The following is a 23402-nucleotide window of genomic DNA, read 5'->3' as shown; positions in this document are numbered from 1 at the left end:
ATCACTAAATTTCTTAAAGCTTTTCTTAATTTCAGTTAAGATAAAACGTTCTAAAAATATCTTTCAAACAGAGCAGCATTTGAACTCTTATTTCAAATGCTCTTTAAAAGTTTTTTTAACTTCCGCCGGCGATTGCGGCTGATTCCGGCGGGGTTGGAGGGCGTGCCGCATGTCGTTGAACTCAGCTCGTCGAGATCTTTCTATTGACACCGTCGGTGTCAAAAACAGAGGTTGGAATCTGAACTTGGGTATTTGGCCATTGATGGTTTGTGTGAGAGAGAACGTGAGAGGAGAGAGAGAATGAGCGAGAATAAGAGAAAAAAAAGTGCAAGAACCCTAAAAATTTCGCTATATAAAGTATCTGATTAAGGTAAGATTACGTGCCTGATCTTATCCTCAATTATTTCCTCTAAACAGATTAAATTTATACTGATTAGAGGTAATTAGTTTAGCTCACGTAAGTTAATCTACTACTTACAGTCCAATATCAATTTCTGAATAATTCAATATTGTTTTATATTCTTACTCGCGTAATATTTCAAACTGTTTCAAGTCTTAAAATTAATTTTAGACTGAACAAATTCTAAATTTTAATTTTCTGTATTCTATCCCGAGAATGACGTTTCTGACAGTGTCAACTCCCGAGCTCATATTGTATCCATCTACTATAGGTATTTATCTTGTGACTTTAACCTAACTGTTTGGCAATTAAGGATTTTTTTCTTCTTTTAAAATGTCAGTGCGTTTTTTTTATATGCCGCTAACATCGTGCTGTGCTTAGAGATTCTTGAAATTAAGATTCTCAAACTATACTTGTACTGAAAATTATTCCGCCTTAAAATACGGCGACAATTTATCGATCGAATTTACTTGATCGAAACATGAACTTAACATGAAATTTGCTATAGAATTTAGGAATACATATATTAATTTCATAAATCCTCCATTCACAATATAACATAATATTTTCTAAGAAAATCCTTAGCTTAAAAATACATGAATTGTATTATTTAAGGTCTAAAATTTTCTCAGTCATTACAACTTGAGCTGCTATACCGAACCAAGTTCTGGGAGACTTGGTTGATATACTTGTCTTGTATCGTTGTCTTCTCCAATCCCCATTTAGCTGTCACTTTCTCATAATCAACACATAAGCCTGAGTTTTTAGCTTCAGCTTGATGTTGAGTTGCCATTCTTGTGGAAGTAGCGGCCAAACCCGGTTGGGAAATTCCCAACTGCTGAGGCCCAATTGCTGGCTTTTCTTTGTTTACTGAATTAACCGATATGCCGAAAGTTTGAGGTCGAAGAAAGGGCTTTGGTACCGACGTTGAGTCAGAATGAGACTGGTTTATGTCAACCTCCTTTCTTGAGATCCTGAAGCACAGAAAACTTGATCATGTAGTGATCTATTAATGACAAATGAGACTGAGATAAGACTGATTCGATCAACATAAACAAATAGTACTCTCCATATCGAGCATATTGCCTACCTGCTAGCCTTGAGAAGTTTTCTCTTTTCCTTCTCTTGGATCCTCTCTTCTCTACCAGACCTAGCAAGAGATCCTCTCAAATGCTTTTCTGTCAAAATTTTCTGCCTATCGCCTTCATCTACCCATCTCTAAAATTTACAAAAGAGTAAATTAATATCTAACACTCATGATCAAGCCTCAAGAAAGAGGAACAAAAATCCTTTGCCAAACAGACCTGTCTCAAAGTTTTCAGTCTGTAAAGATTCCGACCTTTGATTAAGAGGGGATGAAGTGGAGGGAGTGGTTTCTCCCCTTTGCTCCATAGCACTTCCACCTGGTGAAAATAACAGAGAAACTGCATTTTAACGACTGTAATAATGAATTGAGTTTACCACCCCCCACAAAAAAAGTAATTAAGTAAACTTAAAAATCACAGAAAACTCCATCATGCATTCAATTTATTACGCATCGGGTAGCAATAATGCTTTGAGCGTCACAACTGCACCTACGAATGTTAGTACAGGCATCATGTCATCAGTTCATCTAATTATTAATTTGACAGTTCATCAGGAGAAAGAAGTAAAAGAATGAAATCCATTTGCAGCACTTGTCAAATATAATCTTTTATGACCAACTCACCGTAAATGTATGTTGCTGCTTGGCCGCACCATAGCTTTCTTTCACAATACGGCCTGCAACAATCCTTGTGCCACAAGGACCGCCGTTAGCACTCCGTGATGCAATATTGAACCTGCAAGGAATAGTCCCGGACAATTATGATGCAGCAATGTACATTAGTGGCCTGGCATAGACGTAGTGTGTGCCTCAAAACTTATCAGCTAGACTACTTCAATCGCATTCCTAATAATATTTTACACTTGTAAAAGAAGAACACTGCACTCTGCTTATCTACTTGTCAGACAAATAAAACAAGGAATCACAATTTTTCAATGTACAACAGGACAAAAAGAGAGAGAAAAGAGAGAGAGAGAGAGAGAGAGAGAGAGAGAAGAAATTACATGTCGTAAACATTTTGCTCGAACAGAACTACATCGCCAGTGCAAGCATCACCTGCATTAAAACAGACACCTTTCTTGGTGTGCCTCGGAAAAATGAGAAACTATTACAGATAATATCATGTGCATCTTTACCTTTACAATTCAATTCAAAGCTAGATACAGGGTACATCTTCTCCCCTCCGCCATTCAAAATCCTGAAGAACATGAACAATAAACAACAACATTAAGAGCTGAAACCAATGTTTATCAACGTCATAGCCAACACGTCAGTTAATAAAATTACTCAAGATGCTCCTTAATCCGCTGAATGAGTGTGCCTTTGTTGCCTGTCAGTCTCAATCCATTCTTTCTCAGGTAAACCTTACATTGGTCCACTTTCAACTTCTCAATCTGGCCAGCTGCCGTAAAGATAAAATTAAAACAAAAAAAAAAAAAAAACAAAACAAAACAAAACAAAACAAACAAAAGTTTACACTAAGCGTGCCATTTATAAGATTAGTTTCACAAACACCCCCTGAAATATATTCCTTAGCTCAACATGCCACCTGAATTTTGAAAAGATCCATTTCACCTCCTAGACCATATAAAATCATTCAAAACGCCCCGAATTGACGCAAGTTGACACAAAATTCTATAATTTGGGGAAAATTACTTAAAATCAATAGTTCATAGTGCATTTATGAAATTGTAATTAGTGTCACATCAACAAAGAGGAAGGAACAGTAACAAGAGCTAAGTGAGTTGTGAATGCGATTCATTCGGAGAAGCCCAAAAATTAAATCTTTCCAGGGCTAATAGAAGAATGGAAAAGAAAAGGGAAAAACTTTCATAAGCCAACCTCTGATTATCCGTTGGACTTGCTCAAAACTTTTCTCGTCTATTTCATCAAGTTCCGGCAAAACAAGATCTCTCCCATCCGATTCCGCCTCGTCGGCGAGATCAATAGCTTCGACAATGCTGCAAATTAAAAAAATACCCATTTCAACTTAACCACTGTAGAACATAAGATGATTAACCTCAAAATCAAAATTACAAAAAACAGACACCAACCTGGCCTTCGCTTTCTTGTTCTTAATCGAGAGCTTTGAAAGCTTGGAATGGGTTTCTTCGAGAATGCTGTAAATCGGGTCATTGCCTGAATCGTCGGAACTGTATTCGGAGCCGGATTCGGCAGTTCCGTACAAATCTTCCTCTTCCTTTCCGATTTCCATTGATGGGTTTTCACTCTAGTATCTGTTTGCTCCAACAAGACCACTTGAGTTTTGCAGTGGAATACAATCAGCCAGTAATTAATATGATAATATCAAAGACAGTGTTTTTCTCTCTTTAAACCATTTCAAAAATGGCTGTTCGGCTAGGGTATTTTTGAGTGAAAAACTCAAAAAATGTAACTCAAGTTATAATTTTGTAATTTTATTTGAATTTATTTGAATTTGAGTTTAAATTTGAGTTTATGATTAAAATTTGAGTTTAAATTTTTTCTTTAATTCGAATTCAGAAACTCAAACTCAAATTAATGAACAGTATTTTTTTATTCTAAAAAATGTTATAATTTTTTCGTTTTAATTCTGATTGAGATGATTTTTTTCTATGCGTTGACAACGAAAAGACGAATAAAACCTCACCCATATACCCTATTAAAATTTTTCATCAGTATTGAGTTTTTATTAAAATACTATCTAAATACAAATTCAAGTTTTGACTTACTCAAACACAAACTCAAAAAGATTTTATCTCAAACCATAACTCAAATGTACACAACCAAACATAAACTCAAATTATAACTTCAACTCAAGTTATAACTCAAACTCAACTTAAAATTTACATTCAAATTACCTAACTCAAAAACATCAAAAGAACAAGCATAATCGTTGATCGTTGCTCAAACCCCGACGATAATGGACCAATTCTAGACCAAATTTAGGGATGCCTAAAACGTACGGATATTATACCCTTTAAATTTGTACGATTTTAGCAACTTATCTTAAATTTTTAATTTTAATAAATGCCTCTCAACTTATAAAATTATTATAATATATTTTATTTTAATGATAATTATATTAAATTAGTATTGAAAAAATACGTTTATGAAAAAAAAAGTTTAAACATCACAATTTAAATATAACACAAATCTTTCAATTCTTTAATTTTTAATATCTTAAATTTAATAAATTAAAAGTTTAGAAGCAATTTGCTAAACCAGGATAATGCTAAAAAGTCAAAATGTAGATTTGGTTCTTTATATAAGTAATATGAATTCATGCCTTAAAAGTTTATTCATATTGTGCGGGGAAAAAAATATTACATTAATTTCAAACCCTAAAGATATGTTTTTTAGTTTAAGATCTCTTAAACTTTAAAAAAAAAATGTTTAAATTATCTGATCAAAATAGCTTTGAACTAAAATAATTTCAAAAATGTCGTCTTTAATTAAAAAACGTTCATATCACCCTTAAAAAGTTTTTTTTTTTTTTTTTTTATTAACGAAGTTTTAGAGGGGAAAAATGAAGAAATTGCATTTGGAGACGCATGGTTATTGGTTATTCAACGTCATAGCCAATACTTGCTCTAGGTGCTCCTTAATGCTCTGAATGAAACAAAAAAACTTTTACAAAAACCAAACAGACCAAGTAAAACATAAAACTTGTGTACATATCTTTTCAAGTCGTTATTCCTTTGTTGCGTAACAGAAGTCTCTTCTGTTTCTCTTCGAGTTGCAGTTACAGGACCTGACTTAACATTTCTTCTAACCCAAAAGGCATAATCCCACATGTAATTTTTATTTCTTTTAAAATGCTGCTTTTAATTTTCTTTGACTTAAAATTAGAACCAGATAATGTTTGTATAAAGCGCTGGTCCTTTGAAAGTTTACTGTATGAATATAGCTCATCTGGTTATGCTCTACTAGTTCCTTTCTTCATGGGGACTAAGAAATGCTTATTGTATGAAGAGGAAATAATTTTCGTGTGAAGAGAGAATTAAGGAAACTGGCATGTAAGATTTTGCCTACACGGTCCAGACACCAAGAAGTTCCATACATAAAAGCTACTTCACTTTTTTTTCTTTTTTCACTTGAATTACTACACATTTTCCCTCCAAATTCAATGTCATTTCTCTTCTCAGCTCTTTATATCCTGGACCGGGGTCATTTTGTTTACTTGTTTTACTTTCTCAGCCTCAGAATTGTTTTTAGTGTCTGAATCACCACAAATTTTCATCTGTTACTTCTTCATTAATCTCATTTCATCAATGGCGGCTTCCTCTATAGTCTCTCCTCTACACACATTGCTCGTAGATTCTTTTACGTCCGCGCGTTATGAGAAAGACCACCAAATAATGTCCTCTTTATTCCAGTCTTCGAAGAGACCGAGTCATTGGACGCGAGCAAAGAAGCTCATTCCAAAACACAGCAAACTCCAAGGAGTGTGTGGAACTTTAACCATTTTTGGTGATAATGCATTATCACCTTTTGGTTCAAAGACTGCTACAAGGCCTAATAGGCTCATGAATTGTGATGCTAATTGTGGTATTTTCCTCTCCAATATCCATGCCATCATATATGTAAATATGTGCTTATTATTGGTAGAGTTGTCACTATTAGTCTGCCTAATTTAAAGCATAAGGTTTGGTTCTCTATCATATTTTAGGCAAAAATGCGGATGCTTCCGTGGGGTCTACAGAGGAAGAAGGAAAGAACTCTCAAACAAAGCAAAGGAAGGTCGTTGTGACAGGTTTGGGTGTGGTGAGCCCGATCGGCCATGGTCCGGATGTCTTCTACAACAATCTTCTTGAAGGTATCAGCGGTATAAGCGCGATAGAGGCTTTTGATTGTTCTCAATTTCCCACGGTATAATATCTCTTTTGGTGCTTAGTCTTTTGGTGACAACTTATTCATGAATTATGAGAATTCACTCTTGGCTTGCTTCCTAACAGAGGATCGGTGGAGAAATCAAGTCTTTCTCGGCGGATGGACTGGTCTCGCCAAAGGTTTCTAAGAGAGCAGACAAATTCATGCTTTACTTGCTCAGAGCAGGGAAGAAGGCATTGATAGATGGTGGGATTACAGAAGAAGTAATGGGGGAACTAGACAAGAAGAGATGTGGTGTCTTAATTGGCTCGGCACTGGGAGGCATGTCAGTTAAGTCTAGAGCCTAATCCAATTACTTTTACTTCCAAATTATGGATTTATAATTTTCTTCTACTTTATTTTAACCTATAGTATAATTTCATGATCAGGTGGCTACTGAAGCAATAGAAGCACTTAGAGTTTCTTACAAGAAGATGCATCCCTTTGGTATACCTTTCGCAACGTCCAATATGGGTTCAGCCATACTAGCAATTGACTTGGTAACTAGTCAGAAGCAAGTGTTTCTTCTAAAAATGATGCAGTGTCTTCTACCGTGACATACGAGTTGTCCTTCTTTTACTATAAAGTGTAAAAAAATGTGACTGTCAATTAACTTTAAAATATTGGATCTACTAATGGAAAGATAACAATTCGTTACCACTTAACTCGGTATTAAAAAAAAAAAGTTAAAAAGCCGTTAACGTCGGGATAATTTTATGCATTTAAGACCAACTTTGTGCCCACTAATAGAGTTGCTGAAATTTCAGGGATGGATGGGGCCAAACTACTCAATATCCACAGCTTGTGCAACAAGCAACTTTTGTATACTGAACGCAGCCTACCATATTCTCAGGGGTGACGCGGTAAGCTTGTACTTTAGCATATTACTATTGTCACTAATATTCTGATTCTTGTTAAATCCTCTAATCAAGTTTGAAAGGGAAAAAAAAAATGCAGGATGTAATGCTTTGTGGTGGATCTGATGCGGGGATTATACCCATAGGTATGAAGACCAGTCATTTTCATTGTTGATGTGATTCAATCTTGTAACTTTGTTACATAATTCTCAAGTTTGAACGTTTAAATTGCAGCCTTGGGAGGTTTTATGTCATGCAGAGTACTTTCACAAAGGAATGAGGAACCAACTAAAGCTTCACGCCCTTGGGATATCGTATTACATTCTAATATCTTCTTATTCCACGCCTACTTTATATTTCCAAAGCAAATTTTTAGCACTAAGGACCTTTAATTGGGAACTTTACTTGGACTAATGCTGCTCAAATTGGCAGCAAGCTTAATATATATGTATATATATACTTTAGGCCAAAAATAAGACATATGTATGTGGTTTTGTTATGGCTTGTCACCAAATTTTCATTCGCAGAATCGCGACGGATTTGTTGTGGGAGAAGGAGCTGGAGTTCTGCTCTTGGAAGAGCTAGAGCATGCTAAGGTTTAAGTAATTAGTAAATCAATGTCTCGTATTTAATTTCAGTGATATCTTAAACTCTTCTTCCAATCTTGATCTTTATATCACAGAAGAGAGGCGCCAAGATCTATGCAGAGTTTCTAGGGGGAAGCTTCACTTGTAATACTGATATCTACACCGAGCCTCATTCTGATGGTAAACAAGTATAACCAACCGCAACACATAATATAAGCTCTTTTATTACATGGTTTTGTGTTTTATGACATTTAAAAATAAAAATAAAAAATTTTGTCTCTAAACCAGGGACGGGCATTGCTCTTTGCATAGAAAAGGCCTTGGCTCTATCTGGGGTAGCTCGAGAAGACGTAAACTATATAAACGCACACGCTGCTTCAACACCAATTGCTGATCTAAAAGAGTACCAAGCTATAACCCGTTGTTTCGGCAATAATCCGAATGTGAGGCGGAAATTGTTAATGCGTGTTTCTTTAGTCATAAAACAGTTAGATTTTCACTTTGTGGTGATTGATATTTTTGGATGTTTTTAGCTAAGAGTGAACTCTACAAAATCCATGATTGGTCATCTTCTTGGAGCCTCAGGAGCTGTAGAAGCCGTTGCAACGGTCAAGGTACTTGAGTTTCATCTTTTAGTTTATGACTAGAGTTTGGTCCACTTTTGCCATTTTTTGAGTTTTTTTTTTTTTTTTCTTTCTACGGTCTCGTTCATTTCATTGATTCGAATTTTCAGTTATAAGTTTTTACAATTAAAATCTTAAAGAAAATATCACATTTCAATTCGAATTGAAAACTCGAATCACATTTCAGTTCGAATTAAAAACTCGAATCCACGAATCGAACGAGGCCGTAGGCAATACAAGCGAATGAGGCCATAGGCAAATACATATGTCATGTTTGTGTCTTTATTGGATTTTTGTTCTCAAAATATAATAGGCAATACAAACTGGGTGGGTGCATCCAAACATCAATCTTGAGAATCCTGATGAAGGCATGGTAAGGTTCCCATATCTAATACATACATACATAGATACATATACACGTATGTACGTACATACGTATGTAGATGTGATCGTGTATTCTATTCATCTGATCAGGACATGAATGTTCTTGTGGGCACCAAGAAGGAGCGTTTGGACATAAAGATAGCATTGTCTAACACATTTGCATTTGGCGGACAGAACTCCTCCATTGTCTTTGCACCTTACAAGTGAACCTGTTTCGCACAAAATTCCTACCCACATTGTAAATGATCTAGTGGTGATATTGTAAAATGAGAAGCCTACACAATTTTTATTCATGCGAATATATAAGAAAGAAAACGAAAAGTTGCGAAATGTTTAATAGAAATTAGTCGGGATTTCTTATTTTAAAAGAAACTAGTAGAAAATTCAGAATTCATAGTTGGGAAAACACCTTGCTTGTAGAAAACGACATGTCGTTTTCTACAGCAAAAGTGTGGACTGGTGTCGTTTCTATTGGAAAGGTGACATGCCGATGTTTGTTTGTAGCTTATATACGACATGTCGGTTCATGTAGAAGTTCCCTAATAGAAACAACGAGCATTGTTCGAGATTTATCACGACCCGACTACAAAAAAGGGGGACTTCTTTTTTTTTTTTTGATAAATTGGTTGCATATTTGGCTTCTATTAATTTTTAATTCTCATAAATTTCATTGATCTAATATATTTTTTTAAAAGAATCATTTAGAGCCCGTTTGGTAAAGGAATTCGTTCCCTGATTCGAATCATGATTCGTAGTTCGTTATAGTATTTTTTCTCATAAAAAATACATGTAAATCAAAAATAGTTCTAATCACGTGGTTCTAATTCATGAACCAAACAGACTATTAATTCATGAATTCATAATTATAATTTAAAATTATTTTTAATTTACATGTATTTTTTATAAAAAAAATATTATAATGAGAGTAACAATAATAATTATTTTTCATACCAAAAACAAAATAAATAATATAAAAAGAGTTAGAAACATGGATGTTTAGTAGAGGGATTTATTCCCTGATTCAAATTATAATTCATGATTTGTTACAGTATTTTCTCTCACAAAAAATTCACATAAATTAAGAAATGTATTAAAAAAAAGTGTAAAAAGGTGTCAGCGAAATGAACTGGCGTTGCACTATTGCAGAGAATTCATTGAAGAATCAAAAAGGCATTTCCTTTACCAGGAAAAAAAACCGGAACTTCTGGAATTCCATTTGGCTTTAGAACTACGTTACTTTCTCTCCACTACTACTTTCTCTTTCTTCCAAGTCTTAACCTTTCTCACTCATCACTTCTTATTCTTCTTCTTCTTTTCCCGTCAAATTCATCGGCTACCTCGCGCCTTCCAGTAAACATGGATGGCGGTTTCGATCGCGGTCGAGGTCGAGGAAGCCCACGAGGCGCTCCGAACCGCTCAGGTGGACGACAATTTATGGGCTCCGGCGCTCAATCTCACCGTCGTCATGATCCCGTAAATTTTTATTTGCTTATTTATTTATTTATTTATTTATCCAATTTGTTTTCTTTTGTTTGTTTTAGTATTTCTAGTATAATATAAAATAATGGGTTTTGTTCATTTCTTCTTATCGTGTGGAAAAATTAGGATCTAGCTATGGTAGTTTAGTTTAGATTGTTTGCGTGGAGCACAGAAGATGAAATTTTTGTCCTTTTCTTCTTGTTGTGAATTGTTCAAGTAATTTTTTGACAAAGGATTTGAAACGAGACATTCCCTTCATAAGCATTTTAAACCTATTATGTTTCAATTGCTCACTAATTAGAACCCAAACTCAGAAACCCAACTGGAATATCACCTTTTCAATTGTTTAATAGCAATTTAAATTTGTGTGTGTTGATGATTGATGCAGCAACAAAGAGTGTATTCACGTGTAAGGAGAGAGAAATTTCAAGCTGTGTATGTTGCAAAAACTCAGGAAGGTCAAAATTCATCAGAGGCAGTGAATGGCGTCTCAGAAGTTAATTCTGTGATTGCTTCTGATTTGCCCCACAATGGGAATAGTCCTCCATTGACTTCTCCTCTTGGGCCTTCTTTATCTACGGGTGAAGAAAAAACCCAGATTGAAATAAGCCAACAAGTTGAGAATTGTTTGCCTCCGAAACATGGTGATGAGGATGTGCCTTTGTCGATTAAGAGTCTGAAAACTCCAGCAAGTGACCGAAAGTTTGAGAATTCTGAGAGCTCAGAAGTTTTTGAACCTTTTGATATATGCCTGCCCAAAACAAGCGCTGTCAAGTTAAAACCTTCTCTGCTTGCTACGAATCGAGAAAGACGGAACGAAACAAAACGCACCACAGAAGGTCTAAATGGGAGGATTTTAAGACCTGGCATGGTTCTTCTCAAGAGTTACATTTCTATAAGTACTCAGGTACTGCTTTATGCTCTCTCACACACCACACACACACGGAAATGAGGAACAAAGTTAAGTTTGGTGCTGAAATGGTACTGAATGTTTATATTAATCTGTTATTTTTCTATCTGTGTCCATATTAGTGTCGGTGTTTGAATGTGTAAAGAATAAACCTTTGGATTTAGTGCGGTCTTTTTGTGGTTATTTACATCTGTTGTGTCCTTCAATGCTATCATAGACCAAAATAGTGAAGCGATGCCGTCACTTGGGATTAGGCCCTGGAGGTTTCTACCAACCCGGCTACCGTGATGGAGCAAAACTGCATTTAAATATGATGTGCCTTGGTAAAAATTGGGACCCCCAAACAAGCAAATATGGTGATTACCGGCCAACTGATGGTGCTAAACCACCCCCTATTCCTAAGGAGTTCTATGAGTTGGTTATGAAAGCAATCGAGGATTCCCATGTCCTTATAAGGAAAGAATCTGAAGCTGGTAATGCAGAACAAATACTTCCCCGGATGACACCAGACATTTGTTTAGTAAACTTTTATTCAACAAATGGTCGACTAGGCCTTCATCAGGTGTGTACTGAGACTTTCCTACTCATTTGTAAACATGTTAAATAGTTGCTATACATTTCCTGAATGCGAATCTTTTCAGTAACAGCATTGACCAGATATCTTTGTATCAACTCTTAAACATACTACGAGGCTTCTTAACTTTAACGTGAGAAAAAGAAACTGGGAACGGGTTTTTATGAAGAGGGTTGAACTTGCAAAACTTGTGTCAGCTATTTGCATGAATGTTCATATAATTTTGATGCATCTGACAACATTGCCTCCTGTGCAGGATCGTGATGAAAGTCATGAAAGTATAAGAAAAGGATTACCTGTTGTCTCCTTTTCCATTGGAGATGCTGCAGATTTTAAGTACGGTGATCAAAGGGACGTCGACACGGCAAAGGAGGTTATGCTGGAATCAGGAGATGTATTGATATTCGGCGGGGACGCTAGATATGTTTTTCACGGTGTTACTACTATCCACACAAACACCGCCCCTAAAACCCTACTGGAGCAAACAGATCTCCGCCCTGGCCGGGTGAACCTTACTTTTAGACAGTATTGAAAATCCACGTCTTGTTATTACTTTTTCTAGCAGTGCTTGAAAACAGGTTGTTGATGGAAAGGGTTCAGTAGAACCGTTTTTTGTACTTTTTGTACACGTCTAGTTTTACTTCATCTCCAGTTATGTAATTGACAGTTTATGTTCATATTAAGGTGGGCTTGTTTATAGTCTTAGCTCTCTCTCTCTAAAGAAGGTAATTTTAAGACGGATCATCCTGGGTTTTTTTTTTTTTTTTTTGATAAGGATTATGAGTATTACAGCTCTTTGGTTGTTACTTGTTAGAAAGTATAAGCAAGCAAGATGATTTCTTTTGATTCTTTTGGTTCCTATATTTTCATTCAATATTGCTTGATTTTAGATTCTACAGTGGTCGGCTAAAACTGTTTCACTATTTCAACGTCAGCTCGTTAACATGTTTAAAATTATGTCTTGCTTATTCCATAGAGAAACCTAACACAGGGTAAATAAGCAAAAACTATACTAATTTGATTTCCTTTCGAAGGAAACTTTGAACCCTGGTAGACAAACAATATTAGCCAGGACTTAAGAATCTGACACATGTTCACTTCTAGTTTATTTGACAATGCATATATGGATCCTTTAAGGGTCTCTTAGAGCAGTTGTTTTCAGATCTCCTACAATACCTTCAGGCTAATTTATGTTGACATTTGGTACAACCTCAATTTCCATGAAATTTCCATGGCTTTGTTCTGCTCTGCCCACTTCACAAGATTCTTCACTTCTTGGCAGCCAAACTTCAACAGTCACTTAAACAAGACTCTCGTTGGTTGGTTCAACAGGCCAATTGTTTTTCTTAAACAACAAGGAGAAAAGAAGACATACTTATTTTACAAGCAAGCCCATGAGTCCAACCATCCTCCCAAGTCCCACCAACAAAATGATTGGCAACTTGTATAGGCGAGATCCATGTAAAAAAGCTTATTAGCCAAACTTAAGCTGCATTAGTTTTGACCCATGTAAGTCCTGTTTGCTTTAATTCCCTTACAACTCACATCGTCATAAAATTATCTTAACTGGGTTTTTTAAAATTCAAAATTTTTTCCTACCCTTTCTTCGGTTGGTTGAACTCTCTGTGCTATTTATTGCAGAACCAAACTAAACCAACATAAAGGGTGACAGGAATAAGGGTGAGCCAAGCTGGAGAAGCAGGGCACACGCTAGATATATCAGCTTTAAAAGCCTGAGAATTTTGCATGTGCCCTAGCCCTCCAGCTTGGATCCTTTGCCTATGCAAGGACAACTAAAAAAGAGGTTTTTTTACTAAATAGTTCATATGTTCTCTGGTGCTTATATAGAATAATGTTTCAAGGTATTGCAAAGTTCCACTCTCACAATATTATTAGAAGTGCTACATTTTTACACGTTGTATCTTTTTCCATATGTGTTATTACATTGCTGCGGGGAACAGACAAGGAACGCAGTATAAAATCTGTGTTATTACATTGCTGCGGGGAACAGACAAGGAACGCAGTATAAAATCTGTGTTATTACATTGCTGCGGGGAACAGACAAGGAACGCAGTATAAAATCTGTGTTATTACATTGCTGCGGGGAACAGACAAGGAACGCAGTATAAAATCTCAGCAGTTACATTGATATGGACCTTACATCAACTTTATTGTTATTATACACGCGATCATTACACAAATAAGTTATACTTGTTGAACGTATTAGATAAGTATGTCAAGCTCAAATCAGGCTTTATAAGTAATTAGAATCGCCTTAAGTGGGATAATTTATTCATAAATATCAGAAGAAAAAGAAAAGTTCCAAAAAACCATTCCATGCAGCTCAGTCAACCGCGATCAAGATCTGTTCTCAAGGGCGGATGCAGCAGACTCCACATGAACAAGCAAACAAGAATATACTTTTTGCTTCAACCGATCAATAGTCTCTGATAACTCATCATTCTCGAAGCTTGAGTTGCTTTTAAGTTTTTCCAACCACTCATTTGCATTCTTAAGCTGTGATAATGTGATGGCAATGTGGTTGTCAGGCTCAGTTCGCCGTCCTGTGCTGTTCTTACCTTTCTTCTCCTGGCCATTCAGGCGAAAGCCAACATCCAAAGCTGCTTCCAAGAACTTTAGAAACCATGATCTTGTTTCATTCAAGAGAAGTTCTCTCAGTTCTTTGATCTCTTTTGCACCATCCCCTTTAGCCCATTCTAGTTTCTCTCCTCCACTTAACTCCACATGCGTCTTTCCCAACCTCGGTATAATTTTACTATGATCTGAACCTGTCTTCTTGATGGGTTTTTCAACATTTGGAGGAGAAGAGATTGTAGTTAAAGGAAGTGATTTATTCTTCAAGGGACTGGTCTCGTTTGGTTGATCAATGATCTGGTCAAGTTTGAAGAATGTAGTAAAAGAGAGGTGGGGATTCTCCGGTGAAGCAGATGAGCAAAGATCAGCAAACATACTGAAAAAGTCATCAAAGAAGAGCATTGAAGAAAAGCTAGAAGGGTAAAATGAATCTAATACTAACGCAATTCTAACTCATAAATAGTTACACTATTTTTTAGAAACATAATACATTCTTTTGTCAGGCTATGTAGTACCTGAGACACTTGACAAGATTTGCAGCTCTGGAAGCCTCTTTCTGAGCTTCTGTTGCAACCGAAGAAGCTAAGTTCCTCCTTCTAAGCATTCCCTTGTAAGAGTATAACAAAAGATGAGAAAAAGAATCATAATGCAACGTTATCAATACTGCAAGAATTTGTGAGATCCTTACTTTTCAAGATGTGCCTAACATCATCTTAATTCAATAGAGCACTCTTCACTTTTTGCAGCAATGATAGACGAGATTATTTAAATTGCTAGTGAATAAATGCATTGACAAATTGATCAAGATATAGGTATAATACGGCTTAAAGAAGTTTGGTTCAGAACTCAGCATCAAGAGATTAATGAAACAGTAGACACTAGGAAAAGTACCTTTCCGGGCTTTAGAAGGTTAGGAGGCAAAGAAGACCAGAGAAGTGCCTCCGGCAAACTATTTCTTTCTTTGTTGTTTGATGATAAGTTCAAGTTCAAATTTTCCTGCTTGCTTGACATACGTTTTGCAGGAGTGCTCTTAGAAGGCAAAACAGTATCCTTGGTGCTAGATACTGAGAACTCTGGCCTTGATGAGAGTGCGTGATCAGGTCGATTCCTGGAAGGAGTCACTGGGCGTGCCTGGATTAATACTAGCAGAAATGACCATATCACAAAACTTTTTTAACTAAATCATTGTTTTTATTAGGTTCTCTGAAAGAACAAAGTTGTAGTTATTTGGTTATTTGAATGTGAAGCATTTATACATTGTCGTACTGTAAAATGGAATATTTTGCTAGCAAGAAATGTACCTGACCATTAAGCTCATGTTGCTTTCCTTTCATGAAGCCAGTCCTTTTAACACCATTCTCATTGTCATTGCTCTTCCCAACTGATCCATTACTGTCTTGCCCACTTGCTTTTGAATTGGATGTGGTAACACCTTGCATGTACCTAGATGCAACAACCGACTTTTCCTCTTTGATGACAATCTTTTGTCTGCTGTTTTCCTCTTTCACTTCCATTAACTCCTTCGTTTTTGAACCATTGTTTCCTTCATGATGATCAGCCTGAACTGGGCTCTCTGATGGCTCCAATATCTGCATCAAATCCTTGGGGTTCCCCACAAAAGCGTGTCGCCCCAGGACCGGTCTGACCCCAACAAGAATAGGAACTGGCCTTCCTGCCTCCACCCTATCAACGTAGAAGAATTGGCCAAGCTGCAACTTATTGTTCAATATAAGCTCATTGTCTTCCTTTGAAAGGGAGAGGTAGGTTGAGTGAGAGGAATCAGAGACTTTAAGGAAGAAACCATGGTCAGGCCACAGTTCTGAGCCAGTTATGGCGGGCACAATGCTGATCACTTGCAAAAGGACTGACCGGTAGTCTCCGCGAACCTTTACATTGGAGTTCATGCTCTGAAGGAGCTTTAGTAGTACTCCTGGTGTAAGGGATGCCATTTTTTAATCCTTCTTGTCTGATTACCCAAATCTGCAGAATAAGTTTTCCGGAATGTTTCATTAAAATCATGATTTTTTGTCTCTAGTACCATGTACTATAGACAGAATATGTTCCTCTTCCAAAGGACTGGGTGCTCTTTTTTTAGCAGAAATCTTACCACTAGTTTTAGGGGCATAGTTTTCCTAAAATCTTGATTAACCCAAATATCTTATGCAGTAATCAATTAATATGCACTTAAAGCAAAATTATTTGCCCCTTCAAAGTTGTTGTTCATCCTAGTCTTAAATCTCAAAAGAGAAAATGATAAGATGTTAAAGGCTAGCTTCAATAACAATTATAACAGCATTTGATGAAAATCTCACGTTAAGAAAAACCAAATGTGTTAACATTAAACAGAAAGATGAAAGATACCTGTGCAAGAGGGAGCATAAAGATCCGAAAGAAAATTCAAAGAAGCTCTTCTTAGTAAACAAAAAGAAATCTGAACGCATATAGAGATGAGGGACAAACTTTAGCTTCAAAACTTACTGTGCCTGAAAAAGGTTGTATGCCATTGGCTAAAGTAGAACAACACCTCTATAACTTGGCATGCCAGGCACGTAAACATCATCTTCTCTTTGCTTTAAAGCCAAGAGAAAACAATGCCCTCTAACAATCTTTTTTTGGCTCTTTTCGTGTGATTGGGAATAAAGAATATGGCTTACCTTTAAGAGTAATGTGATTGATCACCCTTCTTATATATATTCTAATTATAGATAAATTCGTTTGTGGGTCTTTTTCTAGTTGCCTTTTTCTTTTCAGTTAAGAGCAAGTGGAGCTATTGAGAAAGGTATGAGCATGGCGGATTAAATTATTCCATAAATACATTGACCAAAGTTCTGTCACGTGAAACATACACAAGAAATTCAGAAAAGTGTCGCATTCATGCCTTTCTCTTTTTCTATTGTTATCATTACGAGTAGTACCACCACTAGTATTTTGGTTAATAAGCCCATGACATTTTGGATAAACTTGAGGCATGTAAATGAAGAGTTTCTCTAGTCCTCTCGACAGGCACATTTTCATCAAGTTCTGTTAATTTTAATGTAATTTTGCAATTCAAAACTTTTTCTTACAAGTTTTTTTTTTTTTTCTCATACTCTACCATAGAATTCTCCTAAAAATAAAATGGCTCGTTTTCTTGAAGATTCACCTTAGATAAGACATCTAAGCCTCTCTCCAATTTTACGTCTGGCCCACATTCGTCATTAGCAACTAATCCCTAATATTTAGGCATATACTATACTATAAATAAAATGTTTGCCTACAAAGTGGAACAAATGATTATGAAGTTAAAGCAACATATTACCTTTCTCTATAAGCAAATTTCAAATATTCCCCACAAGAAAGTTCATTAGGGAGCCAGCTTTACAATATTAGATATAATGATGAATAGTACATGTTTGCAACATGAGTTGCTCAAGAAAATGCATTGGCTTCGGTTTCAGCACGAACCAATCTAGCATACACACCATTGAGATGGGAAGCCATAAGTGTGTCATGGCTTCCATACTCAGAAACCGTACCATTGCTCACGACTGCTATCGTATCAGCCTCTCTAATGGTGGAAAGCCGGTGGGCCACTACAATCGTCGTGGCTCGCTTGGAAACCATTTTGAGGGCCTCTTGAACATGCCTCTCTGATTCCAAGTCCAATGCACTGCTTGCTTCATCTAGGAGTAGTATTCTTGATTTCTTTAGTATGGCTCTTGCTATGGCAATCCTTTGCTTTTGACCGCCTGATAGCTGGACCCCACTCTCTCCAACCTAACAAAAAAAGGAAAAGAATTTGAGAAATGAACAATCCGACATGTCACATGATAAACGCATCATATAGCGAGAGCTATCATATCCTAATTAAACAATATGTAAATTTAACAATTTGAAAACATTTACTATCTGTAGATTTTTTATTTTATACATGACCTAGAACTCTCAAAGTATTAGAATGGATTAAGTGGCGCTGATCTAACATAATTTTTCATGTACCAAATATAAGCACCAACAATTTCCAAAATTTGGTGTATACCTTAGTTTCATAGCCTTGAGGGAGGCCACTGATGAACTTGTGAATGTAGGCTTCCCTTGCAGCATCTTCAATCTCAGCCCATGAAGAAGTTGGATTCCCAATTGCAATATTCTCTCTAATACTCCCAGAGAATAAAGCAGGCTCTTGACCCACTAAAGCTGTTTGCCTCCTCAACCATTTCACATCAATCTCCCTCAAATCCACACCCCCAATCATCACCTTCCCTTGGTTTGGATCATAAAACCTCTGTATCAACCATATCACCGTTGACTTTCCTGACCCACTTCCTCCAACCAATGCCACCATACTACCTCCTTTGACCTTTAAACAGAAGTCCCTCAACACAATCACCTCAGGCCTAGATGGATATGCAAATGTGACTTTTTTCAGCTCAATGTCCCATGCTTTCGACCGTTCGATCTTCCTACCTTTTTCTTGATCGTTGCCGATCAATGGCTTGCGGTTTATGACATCAAAAACAGCTGGGATTGCTGATGCAGCCATGGAAGTGTCTGGTGCAAGACCAGCCAATTGTCCCACAGAAAATGAGCTCAGAACAAGAATGAGGAAAATCTTGTACACATCACCAAAGCTTGCCTTGTTTTCCTTCATAAGATATGCACCAAACCATAGAGTTAAAGTATATGCTCCATACATGGCAGCTTGAGAGAACCCAAGTGTTAGTCCTAAAATCTGTGACCTTTTCACTGATTTTCTCTTCGGCTCGGATAAAGCTCGATCAAAGGACTTGACTAACTGTTCTTGAGCTGAAAATGTTGTGACTGTTCTTATGTTTGACACCGCCCCAGAAGCAATATTACTAGCTTTGGCATACGCATTGTTGTCAAGTCTTGGTCCAATATTGATGATCAAATTTAAGTAGCTTGCGCCGAGAGTAAAAGGAGTAACAGCAGCAGCCAAAAGGGTCAGTCTCCACTCAAGAAAGAAACACACTCCGAGTCCAACCATAGCTGAGCTCAATCCCATCAACAAGACCGAAAGCCGATCACCAAGGACTGATCGAAAGCTTACGCAATCAATGGACAGCCTAGACACAAGTACTCCAGTGGAGTTCTCTTCAAAGTCAAACCAACCAGGCTCTTGCTTCAATATAGATCGGAACAAGAGGTCTCTGACCCTCAAAGTGAGCTTTGTTCCGGCCCAACCGCACAAACCTTGTTGTCCAGTCATGGAGAGTATACACCCAATACCAAGCCCAACAAGCACCAAACAAAGCTTCCCAACTTCTTTCTTGATCTTGGAAGTGTCCTTAAAGTAAATTTCAAGGGCTAGGCCAAGAACTAAAGGGAAAGCTGATAGAATAGCACCTGCATGCATGCCCAAGATGAATCCCAACAAAAGTATTACAATCTCTGGTCTCTGTAACTTCCATATCTCCGAAAGCTTAAACTTTCTTACTTTTGGTTTTTCTTCTTCATCATTAGCTTGCTTTTCCTCCTGTGTTGACTTGAAGTACTTTGACCTTGATATGTCATTCGTGTAATACTTTGATCTTGACACATCATTTGCTGAATATCTCTCATAAGCAGACGAATGAACAGCCTCTAGAGCATCTTTTTCTGTTGAAGTTTTTGAGACTGCTTCAGAAGCAAGCTTGATGAGGTTATAGTAGGCTCCGTATTTCTCCATTAGCTGACGGTGGTTGCCGATCTCAACGATGGATCCACGCTCAAGAACAGCAATGGTGTCGGAGTTTCTCACGGTTGCTAGTCTATGAGCAATGACAATGGTTGTTCTACCAGAGGAAATCTTGTCAATGGCCTGTTGGACTACAGACTCCGACTCAGGATCTAGTGCGCTGGTAGGTTCGTCCAAGAGAAGGATTTTGGGGTCTTTGATCATGGCTCGAGCCAACGCTATTCGTTGCTTCTGACCACCCGAGAGTTGGGTTCCTCTATCTCCAAGCTGCCACAAATGTGCATTTTAAGTGGGAAAAAAACCAATATTTTCGAACAGATCCCATGTGTTTTTTTTTTTTAATTATGATATTTGCTAGAAGATTTAAGAGTTTGAGTTGTTGAACCTGTGTGTCAAAGCCTTGTGGAAGGCTAGAGATGAAGCTGTGAGCATTGGCAGCTACACAGGCCGCAATTGCGTCTTTCTTGGTGGCATTCTCCTTTCCCATCATCACATTTTCCAGTATGGTTGTGCCAAAGAGAACAGGCTCTTGCCCAACCATGCCTATCTGACCTCTTAGCCACTTTACTTGCAATGTTCTCAAGTCATGACCATCTAGGGTGATTGTACCTGCCATTACATTTGGACAAAGCACTTTAGTTCTCAAACGTATCATTCCATTCCACCACATAATTATTTCCTTGTCTTATATAAAAACAGTACAAGTCCAAAGAAGAAGATTAGTTTACCTTTGTTAGGGTCATAAAACCTCTCAATGAGAGCAAAAATGGTAGACTTGCCACCTCCACTAGAACCAACCAATGCAGTAGTCTTGGAAGAAGGGATCACCAGGTTGAGGGAATTCAGAACTTGAGCTTCAGGTCGTGACGGATACGAAAAGCTAACGCTTTTGAACTCAATCCTTCCTCGAACATTGGAGAGGGCTCTTCCCACTGGACTGTATGGATCTATCTCTGGAACTCTCTCTATAACTTCAAAAACCCGGCTTGCAGCCACAGTACCTTGCGCGAACTGCGCAAAGTATGAAAGTGACAATGCCAAGCCCCTACAAGTAGCAACAAGTTTGGAAAGTAAATTCAGTTGCAACAACAAGGATGGTTATTAAACTCCAAATACTGTACCTTTTAATCTATCGTAATTTCTTAGGATTCAAATGAAAAGTATTATTTACCTCCCCCCTACATTGACACCAAAGAAGCAAGCAATGGCAGCACCTCCAGAAATCTCTTTTCTAAAAACCAAGATTGCGCCGTACCAGAAAGCTAATGCCCATGTCGAATAAGTAACCAAATAGATAACTCCCATGCCTGCACCTTTAGCAAATCCTATCTTTGCTCCAAAAGGGACAGATTTGGCTAACAATTCAGCATATCTCGCAGCCAAATGATCCTCTGCCACAAATGAGAATACAGTTCTAATTGAACTGATAGCCTGTTCTGCTACACTTCCGGCTCTTCTGTATAAAACCTTGAAGAGAAAATAACAGAAACAGAAATTGGAATAATGATAAAATTTGGAGAAAATGATGATTGGGATATAATATGTTGTTTATGTTGTTCACTTTTCTTTTTAAAATTACCTCTTCTTTTGCCGTTAGGCCGACATAAACGGCCTTGTAAGCGATACCACAGAACATCATCAAGGGGATGACAGAGAAGACTACTAGAGACACTTTCCATGACCCTATAAACCCAACTATGTATCCACAGATGAATGTGAATACATTGTGAATAAAGAGTGCCATCTGCATTGAAAAACATCCCAAATTCATTAATGCTTTTGAAAACATGACTGGTATACTTTTGGCCTTAAGGTAGTAAGTGATTGGTATACTAAACGTAGGACTTCATTTGGAAATGATGAAAAGGGTACTGAACCTTCTCTCCCATAACTTCTTGGATTTGAGCAACGTCACTTGAGATTCCATGCATTATATCACCAGTACTGATTTGTGTATCGAAAAAGCCGACATCTTGTCGTAAAACTGCTCGTAAGTATTCTGTTCTTATTCTTTGAGCTGACCGTTCCCCAACCAATCTCCAACAGGTAATCTCTGCCAATTTAGTTATCAGAAAAGCACTTATATCATGTTATTTGAATGTAAGCAATGGTCTTCTTTCACATGTTCAAGCCTAAAAATAGTGAGAAAAGAAATCAATGAAAAGAACAAAATGAAAACTTCCTCTTACCCAGATATGCTCCGATCAACACTATCGCTGCTAGTGCAGACATAAGCAGGCATACCTGAAAACAAAAGGCGATAGTATATTAAGGAAACCAGTCTTATTCACAATAAATAGATATCCAAAAACACCTGAACAAATTCATGTCTCTATACTTTAACATTAAATAAAAATAAAAAATAGCGGTATCCTCGCGCTTGTTACCTTTCGGATCTATTATGACCATAGGTAGCACGGGAAGGGAATACAACTCAGGCTCTTGTTAATAATTTCATGAAATAAAACCATCAAACAGCTATACTGAGTTTGTTCAGTTTTCAACCAAAGAGTAGCAGTAGTTACATCCATTCAATTATATTTTAAAATAAAGGTCACAATTAAGCATGCTTTTAATTTTATAGTTCAAATAAAAAAAAAAAATTAAACCACCAAATTTCGAACCCGCAATCCAAAGCATTGCCTAGAAAGAGAGAAAGAGAGAGTGGGAAAGAAAAATGACATACCTGCTGTACATCTTTCATCAACTGGGTCTTATCAGAGCGGGAAAAATCAACCGCAATCTTATTGACAAACTTTCCAAAGAAATAAGAATACCAGGGAAGAGACCCTCCATTTACGAGGGCCCCTAAACACCCCAATACTATAAGAACCAAATCCCACTTCGTAGAATACTTAAACAAGCTGAACAAGCCAACTGACTTTGTTGCTTCTTCATCTTCATCACCATCATCATCTTCTTCTTCTTCTTCACCACTCTCAGAAGAGCGTTTTAGAGCGTCGATCCACATCATTATAGTACGGATCATCACCGCCATGATATTGACGACTACTTGAAGGCCATGCATCGTTGTATCGATGATGATCATGTCCATGCAGATTATAATGATGATGATGATGTTGATGATCTCCTTCATCTTCTGGTGTATCGTAATCTATTATACTAAGCTCGTCTTGGTTGGCCAAAGGCTCTTCTTTTTTGACCAACTTTTGTAGCCCATGACGAGCATGAAACTTACCATGAAAAGAACTATTCTTGTTATCTCTGCCAACAAAGCTCTGGAGCTCAATCCTTCCCTGGTTTGTGACTCCATAGCCTGAGAAGGACTGATCATGATAAGGATTGTTGGAGGTTCGCGACTGTCCGTTACTTGTGCGAGAAAGATAGTAGTCACTAGCCAAACGATTACTCTCGGAAGGA

General features: G+C 37.2%; 5 protein-coding genes across 5 annotated transcripts; 2 read left to right on the top strand and 3 right to left on the bottom strand.

The window, feature by feature from the left end:
- Positions 1 to 1015: 1015 nt before the first annotated feature.
- LOC21388525 (zinc finger CCCH domain-containing protein 62) lies at positions 1016 to 3776 on the bottom strand. Its single transcript, XM_010106308.2, has 9 exons — positions 3539 to 3776; positions 3327 to 3445; positions 2772 to 2886; positions 2621 to 2682; positions 2489 to 2540; positions 2109 to 2220; positions 1705 to 1803; positions 1491 to 1618; positions 1016 to 1374 (listed from the first exon to the last, which is right to left on the bottom strand). The coding sequence occupies exons 1-9, from the start codon at positions 3697 to 3699 to the stop codon at positions 1029 to 1031; spliced, it is 1194 nt and encodes a 397-aa protein (XP_010104610.1). The 5' UTR covers positions 3700 to 3776; the 3' UTR covers positions 1016 to 1028.
- Positions 3777 to 5737: 1961 nt separating this feature from the next.
- LOC21388524 (3-oxoacyl-[acyl-carrier-protein] synthase II, chloroplastic) lies at positions 5738 to 8993 on the top strand. The gene is made up of 13 exons (XM_024170926.1): positions 5738 to 6014; positions 6136 to 6335; positions 6422 to 6625; positions 6725 to 6835; positions 7103 to 7198; positions 7293 to 7338; positions 7427 to 7506; positions 7720 to 7788; positions 7875 to 7959; positions 8068 to 8222; positions 8313 to 8393; positions 8716 to 8775; positions 8877 to 8993. The coding sequence occupies exons 1-13, from the start codon at positions 5738 to 5740 to the stop codon at positions 8991 to 8993; spliced, it is 1581 nt and encodes a 526-aa protein (XP_024026694.1).
- Positions 8994 to 9935: 942 nt separating this feature from the next.
- LOC21388523 lies at positions 9936 to 12572 on the top strand. The gene is made up of 4 exons (XM_024170933.1): positions 9936 to 10259; positions 10654 to 11172; positions 11393 to 11737; positions 12006 to 12572. The coding sequence occupies exons 1-4, from the start codon at positions 10143 to 10145 to the stop codon at positions 12279 to 12281; spliced, it is 1257 nt and encodes a 418-aa protein (XP_024026701.1). The 5' UTR covers positions 9936 to 10142; the 3' UTR covers positions 12282 to 12572.
- Positions 12573 to 13682: 1110 nt separating this feature from the next.
- On the bottom strand, positions 13683 to 16781 carry LOC21388522. The gene is made up of 5 exons (XM_010106305.2): positions 16706 to 16781; positions 15646 to 16324; positions 15236 to 15475; positions 14860 to 14951; positions 13683 to 14720 (listed from the first exon to the last, which is right to left on the bottom strand). Exons 2-5 carry the CDS (start codon positions 16291 to 16293, stop codon positions 14108 to 14110), a joined length of 1593 nt encoding a protein of 530 aa, XP_010104607.1. The 5' UTR covers positions 16294 to 16324; positions 16706 to 16781; the 3' UTR covers positions 13683 to 14107.
- Positions 16782 to 17752: 971 nt separating this feature from the next.
- LOC21388521 (ABC transporter B family member 12) lies at positions 17753 to 22740 on the bottom strand. The gene is made up of 9 exons (XM_024170934.1): positions 22708 to 22740; positions 22211 to 22265; positions 21899 to 22074; positions 21601 to 21765; positions 21193 to 21488; positions 20750 to 21066; positions 20407 to 20630; positions 18363 to 20288; positions 17753 to 18100 (listed from the first exon to the last, which is right to left on the bottom strand). The coding sequence occupies exons 1-9, from the start codon at positions 22723 to 22725 to the stop codon at positions 17753 to 17755; spliced, it is 3525 nt and encodes a 1174-aa protein (XP_024026702.1). The 5' UTR covers positions 22726 to 22740.
- Between the last annotated feature and the right edge of the window lie 662 nt (positions 22741 to 23402).

This window comes from Morus notabilis, unplaced genomic scaffold, assembly GCF_000414095.1.
Source record: "Morus notabilis unplaced genomic scaffold, ASM41409v2 Scaffold774, whole genome shotgun sequence".
In the NCBI taxonomy this organism is placed as follows: domain Eukaryota; kingdom Viridiplantae; phylum Streptophyta; class Magnoliopsida; order Rosales; family Moraceae; genus Morus; species Morus notabilis.
Note: the sequence above shows the minus strand (reverse complement) of the source record. Positions and strands in the feature narration are given on the sequence as shown.

Bases quoted from the DNA above. Each gene is read 5' to 3' on its own strand.
- LOC21388521 (XM_024170934.1), bottom strand. The intron at 21,766-21,898 runs GTTCAGTACCCT...TTTTCAATGCAG, and splicing joins AAGAAGTTATGGGAGAGAAG to ATGGCACTCTTTATTCACAA. The intron at 21,067-21,192 runs GTAAATAATACT...TGCTACTTGTAG, and splicing joins GGTGTCAATGTAGGGGGGAG to GGGCTTGGCATTGTCACTTT.
- LOC21388522 (XM_010106305.2), bottom strand. From the start codon at position 16,293: ATGGCATCCCTTACACCAGGAGTACTACTAAAGCTCCTTCAGAGCATG. The intron at 15,476-15,645 runs GTACATTTCTTG...GTATTAATCCAG, and splicing joins AACATGAGCTTAATGGTCAG to GCACGCCCAGTGACTCCTTC. The intron at 14,721-14,859 runs GTACTACATAGC...TGACTTTTTCAG, and splicing joins AATCTTGTCAAGTGTCTCAG to TATGTTTGCTGATCTTTGCT.
- LOC21388523 (XM_024170933.1), top strand. From the start codon at position 10,143: ATGGATGGCGGTTTCGATCGCGGTCGAGGTCGAGGAAGCCCACGAGGC. The intron at 10,260-10,653 runs GTAAATTTTTAT...TGATTGATGCAG, and splicing joins CTCACCGTCGTCATGATCCC to CAACAAAGAGTGTATTCACG. The intron at 11,738-12,005 runs GTGTGTACTGAG...CCTCCTGTGCAG, and splicing joins GTCGACTAGGCCTTCATCAG to GATCGTGATGAAAGTCATGA.
- LOC21388525 (XM_010106308.2), bottom strand. From the start codon at position 3,699: ATGGAAATCGGAAAGGAAGAGGAAGATTTGTACGGAACTGCCGAATCC. The intron at 2,221-2,488 runs GTAATTTCTTCT...TATTCCTTGCAG, and splicing joins GAGCAAAATGTTTACGACAT to GTTCAATATTGCATCACGGA. The intron at 1,375-1,490 runs GTAGGCAATATG...TCTGTGCTTCAG, and splicing joins AAACTTCTCAAGGCTAGCAG to GATCTCAAGAAAGGAGGTTG.
- LOC21388524 (XM_024170926.1), top strand. From the start codon at position 5,738: ATGGCGGCTTCCTCTATAGTCTCTCCTCTACACACATTGCTCGTAGAT. The intron at 6,836-7,102 runs GTAACTAGTCAG...CTGAAATTTCAG, and splicing joins CCATACTAGCAATTGACTTG to GGATGGATGGGGCCAAACTA. The intron at 8,394-8,715 runs GTACTTGAGTTT...AAAATATAATAG, and splicing joins AAGCCGTTGCAACGGTCAAG to GCAATACAAACTGGGTGGGT.